The sequence below is a fragment of the Lipotes vexillifer genome, unplaced genomic scaffold, assembly GCF_000442215.2.
Source record: "Lipotes vexillifer unplaced genomic scaffold, Lipotes_vexillifer_v1.1 scaffold518, whole genome shotgun sequence".
Taxonomy (NCBI): domain Eukaryota; kingdom Metazoa; phylum Chordata; class Mammalia; order Artiodactyla; family Lipotidae; genus Lipotes; species Lipotes vexillifer.
The window spans coordinates 1,574,407-1,585,738 of record NW_006780945.1 but is presented as its reverse complement, the minus strand read 5'-3'; the positions used below and the strand labels follow the sequence as shown (position 1 = coordinate 1,585,738).

The 11,332-nt window shown below is 44.3% G+C and overlaps 2 protein-coding genes across 3 annotated transcripts in view; one reads left to right on the top strand and one right to left on the bottom strand.

Annotated features, from left to right (window-relative positions):
* Positions 1–5,892: 5,892 nt before the first annotated feature.
* ATP5PD (ATP synthase peripheral stalk subunit d) lies at positions 5,893–10,945 on the bottom strand. Of its 2 annotated transcripts, XM_007454363.1 has the most exons (6): positions 10,886–10,940; positions 9,175–9,305; positions 8,792–8,888; positions 6,545–6,616; positions 6,244–6,306; positions 5,893–6,093 (listed from the first exon to the last, which is right to left on the bottom strand). In XM_007454363.1, exons 2-6 carry the CDS (start codon positions 9,294–9,296, stop codon positions 5,962–5,964), a joined length of 486 nt encoding a protein of 161 aa, XP_007454425.1. In that variant the 5' UTR covers positions 9,297–9,305; positions 10,886–10,940; the 3' UTR covers positions 5,893–5,961. The 2 variants fall into 2 exon arrangements, with proteins under 2 accessions (XP_007454425.1, XP_007454426.1); XM_007454364.1 differs by lacking the exon at positions 6,545–6,616 and having other exon boundaries at positions 5,899–6,093; positions 10,886–10,945.
* Positions 10,946–11,211: 266 nt separating this feature from the next.
* The window catches only part of KCTD2 (potassium channel tetramerization domain containing 2), a 12,231-nt gene continuing 12,110 nt past the window's right edge, over positions 11,212–11,332 (top strand). Inside the window, exon 1 of the mRNA XM_007454362.1 lies at positions 11,212–11,332. This exon is cut by the window's right edge and continues 212 nt beyond it. Coding sequence (XP_007454424.1) covers positions 11,212–11,332 — 121 coding nt within the window.

The window sequence follows — 11,332 nt, the reverse complement described above, 5'->3', positions numbered from 1 at the left end:
AAAAAATGAATGAATTAGAGGGACTTTCCTGGTGACACAGTGGCTAAGAATCCGCCTGCCAATGCTAGTGAGACACGGGTTTGATCCCTGGTCCAGGAAGATCCCACATTCCCTGGAGCAACTAAGCCCGTGCACCACAACTACTGAGCCTGCACTCTAGAGCCCGTGAGCTACAACTACCGAGCCCATGTGATGCAACTACTGAAGCCTGTGCGCCCTATGCTCTGCAACAAGAGAAGCCACTGCAATGAGAAGCCCGCGCACCGCAAGGAAGAGTAGCCCCTGCTCGCCACAACTAGAGAAAGCCCACGTGCAGCAATGAAGACCCAATGCAGCCAAAAATAAATAAATAAAATAAATAAATTTATTATTTTTTAAAAGAATGAATTAGAGACAACCTTGTAAATCAACTACACTCCAATAAATATTTTTTAAAAAATGAATTAGAGGCAGGGGAGGGGGCAGGCAGAGAGACCCCTTAGGGGAAGATGTATGGTTCAGGGAAGAAATAAGCAAACCATGAATGGAGGCGATAGCAGGGACACCAAGAGGAGGGAAGTAAAACAGATGTTCAGGAAACGGAATCTGTGGATCTGGTTCCTAACTGCTGTGGGATGAGGGAGACAAGGAGCCCAAGATGGTGCCCAGGATTTTGGCGGACAGTGGTGCCACCCCCCCCAAGACAGATGGGGAAGGGATGAGTTCAGGGCTGATTATCTCAAGTTGAAGATGCCTGCGGGATCCCCAAGTGCCTGATCCCCACTCCCCGCCCCGCCCCACCCAAATCTATCGGTTGTTTTCATTGTAGTTTCTGGTTTCTGTTTTGGTGTTGGAAAATTCTCTCACCTGAAGCTTTTATAAATATTCACCTACCATTTTTCCTGTTGTTTATTGTGGGTTTTTTTTTTTTTTTTACATCTGTAACTGGAATTTATTCTTAAGTGTCAAGTAAGGATCTGTTCCTGTTTTACAAATATTTAAACACTTAGATCAGTGCCTTTCCTCAATGATTCAAAATGCTACTTAGATTATTTAGTAAATACTTATATGCATATACCTTGAATAACGCAGGTGGGGTGGGGGGGGTGTTAGGGGCGCCGAGCTTTAGCTTCAACCAACCCGGATCATGCAGTCCTGTAGTGTTTACAGTTCAAAAAATCTGCGTGAAAGTGAGCTGCAATTCAAACACTGGTTGTACAGGGGTAAACTGTACTTAATCCTATTACGGTATGGACTTTTCCTGAACATTCTTTTCTTTTCCATTGATCTAATTATTCTTTAGCTTTTTATGATACTTAATATGAGAGTATTAACTTATAACCCAATTTATTAATTTTTTCAATATTTTCTATTTTTCTTATCTATATCTTCTGATTTTTTTTCTGTAATCAAAATGTATTGTGTAATGAAATGTTTTGATACGCCACAATTTAATGCCATCAGTTTGCTTTGTTTTAATATGAAATGTTCATGTTATTTTTTTCTTCCAAACATTCTGTAATTACATATTTAATTTCTCATTGATCCAAGATTTAGGAGAGAGAGTTTCAGTTTCCAAGTGGCTGCACTTCTGTATTGTTTTGTGTTATTGTAGTTTATACTGTGGCTATTAAATGTTGGTTTTATGTAATGTTTGCTCTGGGAGTAGTCGATGTATACTGCAGATTCTTTTTTTTTTTTTTTAATTTGAAGCTTTCTTTATAGTCTAATGTTATCGGTTTCCAGTTATTCTGTTCGTATGACATAGAATTTAGTATATAAGCTATTAAATGAGTCTTTATTATAGTTTGCTCTAGTCTCACTTGTCTTACAAATGTCAAAAATAGAAAGGTATGTTAAAATCTTTAAAAGTTATGTTTCTAGAAATTTCTTTGCAACTTTTTTGCTTTATATGGTTTTAGTGTTATTTTTTTCAGTACATCAAGGTTCCAATCATTATTTTTTTCATGTGAATGATTTCCTTTATTATTTAAGAGCTGCGTTTGACCCATGTCATGTTTTTGTCTCGAATTCTACTTTGCTGGATAGTAATATTATAAATCTACATTTTTGCCCATGCTTTAAAAATTCTTATGAAAAATTTCAAACATACCCAGAAACTGAGAATAGTAAATGAACCAACCTAGATCCATCAGTTATCAAGATTTTGTTGCATTCACTCTATTAATCCCTTTTATTCTTTTCTTAAGTATTTTTTTAAAATCATTTATTTATTTATGGCTGCATTGGGTCTTCACTGCTGCGCGCGGGCTTTGTCTAGTTGCAGTGAGCAGGGGGCTACTCTTCGTTGCGCACGCAGGCTTCTCATTGTAGTGGCTTCTCTTGTGGAGCACGGGCCCTAGGCACGCAGGCTTCAGTCCTTGTGGCTCGCGGGCTCTAGAGTGCAGGCTCAGTAGTCCTGGCGCACAAATTTCTTGCTCCGTGGCATGCGGGATCTTTCCCGGACCTGGTTTTGAACCCATGTTCTCTGCATTGGCAGATGGATTCTTAACCGCTGCGCCACCACGGAAGTCCCCTTTTTTAAGTATTTTATTTTATTTCTTTACGGCTGTGTTGGGTCTTCGTTGCTGTGCGCGGGTTCTCATTGCGGTGGCTTCTGTTGCTGTGGAGCACGGGCTCTAGGCGCGCGGGCTTCAGTAGCTGTGGCTCGAAGGCTCTAGGGCACAGGTTCAAGAGTCGTGGCGCACGGGCTTAGTTGCATATGGGACGGCATGTGGGAATCTTCCCAGACCAGGGCTTGAACCCATGTTCCCTACATTGGCAGGCGGATCCTTAACCGCGGCGCCACCGGGGAAGCCCCTTCTTAAGTATTTTTTTATTTTTAAAGCAACCCCAGACATCACATCGTTTTATCCCTACATACTTCAATAGTCATCTCTTAATTATCTTTTTACAGTTGATTGGTGCAAATCAGGATCCAAATAAGGTTCAAACACACAGGATTTGGATGCTGGGTCGCTTTTTTAATCTAAAGCTGCCCCTCCTTCCCTCCTCTCCTGCCCCATGCCATTGACATGTTGAAAAACAAAAGGTCCGATTTCCTGTAAAATGTCCCACATTTTGGATTTATCTTCTTTGTGGTGTCATTTAACTTCTCTACCCCAGATATTTCTTCTAAATTGGAAGTTACTTTTAATACCTTGATTTTTTAATTCAGGTTCAACTTTTTGGCAAAAATACTTCCAAATGGTGCTGTGTATTTAATACAGTATGTCGGAAGGTACATGATATGGGCTTGGCATCAGGAGGTGACAGCCTGATCACTGTCAAGTGCTTCATCAAACTTTCATATTATGGTCTCATCCATTAATGATCTTTGCCTGAACAAACTACAGTTGACCCTTGAACAACCTGTGGATTAGGGTTGCTGACCCTCCTCTGTCAAATAATCTAAGTTTACAGTTGGCACTACCCACCCACAGATTCAACCAAGCTTGGATTCAACCCACCTTGTATGGTGTAGTTCTGTAGTACGTACTTATTGAAAAAAATCCACATATAAATGGACCCATGCAGTTCAAACTTGTGTTGTTCAAGGGTCAACTGTTTCATTAGGGATTACAAAATAGTGCTTTTTCCAATGTTCCTTCCTTTCCACATAGTTTGTAAAGAACTTTCTATCATTAACTAGGTCTATTAGTTTATCCTGAAATACCATTGTTTACATTAAAGCAGGATAAAAGCATTTTTTTTTTCCTTCAATGCCGGTTTTTAGAGTAAGGAGTTGGAACCCTGGATATAGCCAAAGGTATCCTTCTTTAACTTTTTCTTTGGCCATGCCTCTCCTAGTGGGATCTTAGTTCCCCCACCAGGGACTGAACCCAGCCCAGCAGTGAAAGCACCGAGTCCTAAACACTGCACCACCAGGGAATTGCCTTTTTTTCTTTAAAGGATGGACAGCTTGTAGTTGGATTTTAGCTGACCCAGTTTGAATTACTGTCTTCTAATAGGGGTCTTTACTGATCCATAATCATCCTAAGTATGTTTGGTTCTGTATTTATGCTACTTAGGTTTTTGCTGATTTCTTTAACTTTTACCATATAGGATGTACTTTTCTCTTGTGGTTTGAAAAGCACAATCCTATTTTACTAGTGATTATTTTTAATGTAAAATCAATGCATGCTCAATGCAAAGACTTCAAATGATTCAGGATATAAAACTTAAAAGTGCCCCAATCCTTCCTAAATGCCTTGGACTGAGAGCACACTGTCAGTTTTTCACTGTTGTTTCTTCCTGTGAGTCTTCCAAAGGCTCTCCCTCAAGTGCTAGGGACCCCTCCCTTTATGTTACAAAACTTTCATAGGACTCATATTGCTTCTTCCCTTGAAGGCACGTTCTAACCACACTCCAGAAGCAAACTCAATGGCTTTTTCTAAGATTCCCATGTTTTCACTTGTCTGAATCCCTGTATCTTCAGCTGTATGGCTGGGTGCCAGTTCAATGATTCACAGCCTGGGGGGAGGGAGCGAAGGGTACTCGTTTTGTGCATTAAGGTCCATCTGGCAGAACTACTGCTGAACATCAGATTATGCTACGACTAAAGCAGCTCTAAGTGGAACATGCCTTGCCCCTCAATTACAGTTTACCTTTGGCCTAGCCCCTGCCCTACAAATTAGGGGTGATGGTGCACCAGGCTTCCTCTGCTTATGTCCTTTAAGACTACTTTACTTTTTTGAGCATTATCAGCAACTGTTGACCTTCTCCAGTAAATTCTGGAATCTCTGGCAGAAGTGTCAGAAAATTATCGGCCTGTGCACATTACCCTTCCCCTGGTAGGTTTTTTTTTTTTTTTTGGTCTTCATTGCTGCGCCTGGGCTTTCTTTAGTTATGGTGAGCGGGGGCTACCCTTTGTTGTGGTGCACAGGCAGTGGCTTCCCTTGTTGCGGAGCACGGGCTCTAGGCGTGCGGGCTCAGTAGTTATGGCTCGCGGGCCCTAGAGCAGACTCAGTAATTGTAGCGCACGGGCTTTGTTGCTCCGCGGCATGTGGGATCTTCCTGGACCAGGGCTCAAACCCGTGTCCCCTGCATTGGCAGGCGGATTCCTAACCACCGTGCCACCAGGGAGGCCCCTCGGTAGGTTTTTCCTACAGGATTTAAGCCATATCAAGCCATGTCAAGCCAGATGCCTTTGCTTAGATCACTTTCTTACCAAGAAACTTCCCAGGTTATCTCATTTAATTCTCATTACAATCGTGATGTTTGTAAATGAGAAAAGGAAAGTCCCGAGATGGTAAAAGATTGATTAGTCTAGAACCAGCAACTAAATGGCCAAGGGCGGGCATAAGCAACAGGCATACCAGGTCCTCTGACTTCAAGGGCAACAGAACTTTTCCCACCACCTCATCTTACTTTAAACCACCTACATTTCCTGGCATTGCTCAGGAGTCCTGCTAACTACCATCAGTACTAGGATCTTTTAAAATGAAACAATGGAATTAAAATAATTTCCTATGTTCATACACAAAGCTATAACAGGTTTTAACTTTGTGACAAAATTTCTTTTTATACCACATTTAAACTGAAGCACAGAAAAGTAGATCCCTGCTGCTACTCACCCTGCTGTTACATCTGCATGTGACTTACTGATGGACACGTAGAAGGAAGCACCCCCTAGGAATCAGTGGTTTGAAAGCAAAGAGAAAGTTCAAGGCAATCAGTAGATAATGATTTCTCTTTACCATATTCCAGTGAAAAACACTGTCATCTACCCTACTCTTATTTGTTAAGATTCCAGCAGCCCTGGGGGCTCAGTAACTGGCTCCTACAGGCCTTCACCATTAGGCAACAGCACACACCTGTGGGCATACCTTTCCATTTTAACAAAAACTCCACTCCCAGGGAGGTAACTCCAGAGTTTAACTATCTCAACCGCAAAGGAGCAGACACACACAGCACTATATAATTATGTTTAATGTCCAGAGTCTATAATTCAAGGGCCAGAGCTTTCTCCCAGACTCAAGTTTATAACTGCTCAATCGGCTGGTGAGGCCAGTAGGGGTACTTCTTCTTATCTAATTTGGTGTCTGGGAAGACTTCGTTCAAGTCCTCAATGGTCATCTGATCAAACGGAATGATGTTCTTCATCTTCTCCAGCTACAAAAAGACGGGAACTGTGTTAAGATAAACAGGGCTGCAGAGATGCAAAAAAAGAATCCAAGGCAGGTTACCCCCACTAGGTGAAAGATGTGTGGCCGTGAAAGAGAAATATAGGAAATATAGGCAAAGGCCAAGGCTCATCCTTACCTCTTTCTCGTATTCCTCAATCCTGGTCTTAGAGAGAGACAAAAACTCAGCACAAATTTTCACCTTTTAAGAGAAGGGAGAAATTCCGTTTACAGAAATGTAATCATACAGTATGTACTCCTTTGCTGGTTTCTTTCACTCACATAAATATTTTGAGGTTCATCCATGTTATTGCGTTTATTAATAGTTCATTCCTTTTTAATGATCCTTTAAAGTCATTCCACCTTAACCTTACTAGGAAGAAACAGAGCTGTCAGGCATTAAGAGAATTTTAAAATAAATAAGAGCCTCAAATACTTACATCTTTTTTTTCTTCAGCATCCACCAGGGCAGTATATTTATCCTCCGGCACAGGAACCTTCAGGGCATTAAACTACAAAACAGTGACATTGAGTTGTCGTTAATATAACCAAGAGCCCCCCAAAAAGGCTCAAAGCTGCTAATCGTAATAGAGCATATAAAAACACATTCTCCATTCAGGGAGGAAACCAGCACGCATCTAGGGCGCCGTAGTGGAAAGAGTATTCGACTGCCAATGGAAGCTCAAGGTTCTTCTCTGCCCCATCACTAACTAACTGGAGACCCTGGACAATTCTTTTTTTTCTTTTTTTTTTTGCGGTACGCGGGCCTCTCACTGTTGTGGCCTCTCCCATTGCGGAGCACAGGCTCCGGACGCGCAGGCTCCGTATGCGCAGGCCCAGCGGCCATGGCTCACGGGCCCAGCCGCTCTGCGGCATGTGGGATCCTCCCGGACCGGGGCACGAACCCGTGTCCCCTGCATAGGCAGGCGGACTCTCAACCACTGCGCTACCAGGGAAGCCCCTGGACAATTCTTTATTACAGTGAGCTTCAGTTTCTTCACCTGATAAAGAGAGTTGGACTTGATGACCTCAAAGAACCCTGCAGTTCTGAAGAAATTCTGATTTGTTTTTTTCAAGAATTCTGCATTTTACTGCATTCAAATAACACTGAACAGAAGACGTTTACATTATTTTTAGAAAATCCATTGATGTTGCCCAGCTTGGCATATATTTGTAAAAGACAAGGCTCATTCATTGAGATATTTAGAATTGGAAAGTATTTGAAGTTGACCACAGCATAATGAATCCTCAATGTCCAGAGTTCTAGAAATGATTACATACAAAAATCCAGCAAAATTTACTTTACACATTTATCAGTTCTATGTCACTCCTAAGTTTCCCTAAAAACATGGCTTTATAAAAAGTAGTGTTCTAGGACTTCCCTGGTGGCGCAGTAGTTAAGAATCCACCTGCCAATGCAGGGGACACGGATTCAATCCCTGGTCTGGAAAGATCCCATATGCCATGGAGCAACTAAGCCCGTTCGCCACAACTACTGAGTCTGTGCTCTAGAGCCCATGAGCCACAACTACTGAGCCCGCATGCCAAAACTACTAAAGCCTGCATGCCTAGAGCCCTTGCTCCACAAGAGAAGCCACCGCAATGAGAAGCCTGCACACTGCAATGAAGAGTAGCCCCCGCTCACCATGACTAGAGGAAGCCCGCGCGCAGCAGCAGAGACCCAACACAGCCAAAAAAAGGTAGTGTTCTATAATTCACAATAGAAAGTAAGACCTTTATTAGATGTTGAGTAGCAACTCTGTATTACCCAGATCACAGGTTTAGAAAATTCTTGCTTTTTTCCTAATGTATTACTTTGGGTTTCACTACACTATGGTTCAGCATTAATTACTACAGTGTAACAACGCTCTCTAATGATAAATATATAAAATCTCTTTGATTTTCATCTTTTTAAAAAATTTGTTTATTATTATTATTTTTTTGGCTGCACCACACGGCGTGCAGGATCTTACTTCCCTGACCAGGGATTGAACCTGTGCCCCCTGCAGTGGAAAGACAAAGTCCGAACCACTGGACCGCCAGGGAAGTTCCCTGATTTCTCTTTTAAAAGAAACCGTAGTGGACTGGCGTAAGTCATGTTTGCATAATGGAGATGGAGGAGATGGTCTCCTTAGAAGACAGCTTAGTGTTGTGGCCCCAGCACTTAGCACTGCACCTAGCACAGAGTGGGCCCTCAATAAGCAACTGTTGAATCAACAAACAAACTCCAGATGTTGAAATTTAACATCAGAAGAGGATAGGTGAGCAAGAGATCACAGCTACAAGGGACATTAAAAAAGACAGCAGAGAAAAGAGGAAAACGGTAAAAGGATAGAAAAATAAAGTTACGTTTGTTCTAAAAGGCGACAGGTGGGGAGCTAAGAAGGAACTCAGAGTTGGGCAGAAACATCCAACTCAAGAGCCCTCTGGCTCCCAGGTTAAGGCTCTGCCTTGGATAAGAAACCTGCTGAATGAAGAGACCCTGAAGTCTCTGCACCTATTTACCATTTAAATCTATCATCACAAGACCTCTGGCCACACCCATCTCTCCTGAGGCTCCTTTGGATTCTGGATGTTAATTCCACCCCTCTTTCCTCCCTGTCATCCTGCGTGTGTAATTGTCCACCGTCCTGCTCCCCAAGCAGGACGTGTTACAAGACCAGATCTTTAGTTGCCTGAAGTCTCACCTTCTTCTCAAAGTCATCCACCAAGCCAGCCTTTGCCACACTGGCCTTGTAGTAAGCCCAGTCAATGGCAGGTGGCTTCTCGGGCAGAGCGGCCAACCTGATCACGTAGAAAAGCAAAAGTTAAGATTGTTCCATGAGCAACAAAAAATTCACACAGCATTTTCCCTGTTCCTTATTCCTATGGCCTGGGGCTATCATCACACTCTCTTCCCTTGGAGGGAGATCAAAGGAATGCAAAAAAAATTACTTGTATTTGGAAAATGCATGGATTTCTTTATACTTTCTACCGGAAGAACATCAAAAATCCATGTGCAATTCCAAAGCACATTTTGTTTCCACATTAAGTGACAGGTTAAGAGGCTCCCTCTCAGCAAGGTACTGACCTGGAGGTGAGGATCTCATTCCAGGATTTCAGGGAGTTAGCAACAGCCTTCTGGTTGCGGGGTATGATCTCCCCAAAAGCTACCCAGTCAATGGCTTTTAGAGCAAGTTTCCGTCCAGCCATCTAGAGATCCTAGAAAATAAAACTGGTCAGATCAAAACAGGGCTCTTGGAGAGAATCACCTAAAGGGCATCTTAGAAATATTCACGTTATTTCAGAAATAGATCAGCATCATATGAGTGGGTATATCTGTCAACTAAAGGAATTAGGATTACGAAATCAGAAGAGGAGGACAATTTACCTTTTCAAATTCAAGGTGTGCAACCTGGCATATAAATATATTCTCTCCCCCCTAGATGGTCCTCCCTCTATTCCCCAACTCCTAACTTATCAAAGCCCAGTTCTCTAGTGTTTGCACTCCATGTACCTTTGGAAATACTGGTAATGCAATTGTCATGTGTTACATAAAATAATTTAAATGCATTTCCACTCAGTTTGCGTTTTATTCACTGATTCTCCAGTGCATAGAACCTGACACATACCCCCATTTCAACAAGGCTTAGTTAAACAGGGCAGACTCTCGACCAAAATTTCCTCACCTGAAAAATGGGGATAATAGCCCTGCTTACCTAAGGCGGCTGTTAAAAATATCAGATGTAATTGTGCACATCAATTTGCTCTACAATCTTATACAAACTAAAGGGGCTCTCTACCCGCTCCCTGTCAGATTAGTAATACACCTGCACCTTCCTATTCATGTCTGATGATCCCCTGCAGTGTTAGCACAAACCCTGAGTATACTGGCAATACGCTTAAAAAAGGTATTCAATACATGTGTGAATGTGAGAGAAGATGGAAAGTGATTACAGCCATTTTTTTTTTAAACCAGGATAGAATATAGGAAAATAGTCAACTTAAACTAAATAAGATCAATGTCAAACATTAGGAAAAAGACTGAAATGTCAAAGGTCTTTACAAGTTATGGGGTGGATCACAAGGAAGATGGAAGAAATCTTCCCCAGGATCTCAAGACACTTGTCCAACACCTGCCGCTTCCTTTCACTCTCAGGATAGCTTATGTTTCCTGGAGTGGAGGTGAGGGGCAGGTGACCTTTAAGTACACCAGAGAAAACAGTGTCCTTACAGAGACTTTTCCAAGCACAGAAGATAAGCTTCGTAAATGGATTGCCGTCTTTTATTTACTGCTGGATCCCCAGCGCCTAGAACAGAGCTTGCACAGGAGATGCTCAGGGAATATTCGCTGAATCGGTAAATGAACCCTGCACTTGAGAAGCTCTGAAAGCTCCACACGCTCGAATGCCGAAACCTTCAGGAGGAGGGAAGGGCACAGCCCTCCAGCCTGCTGGGTGTCACTCAGCAAGCTAAAACTATCTCCCGGCAACGTTTCCGCAGCCTCCAAACAGGACTACTGAAGTCGGCCAGGCTGGGGTCGGGCTGGACGAGACAAGGTTAGTGGAAGCGCCTAAGTCAGAGGCGGCGGGGTCACAGACTGGCCTCTGCGACCTAGCGCTCGGGGGAGGGGAAAGGAAGGGAGCGCGGAGCAGCAGCTACAGCCGGGACACTCTGCCAGCGGGGCAACCGCAGGGCCCGGCGTCCTCGGTAGGGGCGCGACAAGGGTCGAGCCGAGATTTGCAGTCGGCAGAGCAGAGGAACCCGCTGGGGTCGGACCTAAGGCCCCAAACCTCACTCACCTTCACCGACCCCAGGAGCCCACAGTCCACAGCACCAAGGAACGGAAGTGGGTCACCGGATAGCCTCCCCTCAGCCAGCCCCAAAGCCAAAGGGGCGGGCCCTATTTCTCAGGTCAGCCAATGGCGATGGGCGCTGGTTCCGGAAGTTCCGTCCCCGAAGGCGGGCGCCTAGCCTCTACTGCTAGGGTCCCCGGGAGCTGGTTGGGGGCGCTCCCGTCCCTCTCCGCCGGCCCCTCCCCCGCCGATGGGCCGGCCCGGCTCTCCCTGCCAAGAGATGGGCCGGCCCGGCGGCGCGCGGGCAGCGGCGGCGGCGGTGGCGGCCCAAGATGGCGGAGCTGCAACTGGACCCGGCGATGGCGGGGCTGGGAGGGGGTGGCGGGAGTGGGCTGGGCGACGGGGGCGGCCCGGGGCGCGGGCCCCCCAGCCCTCGCCCCGCCGGCCCCCCGC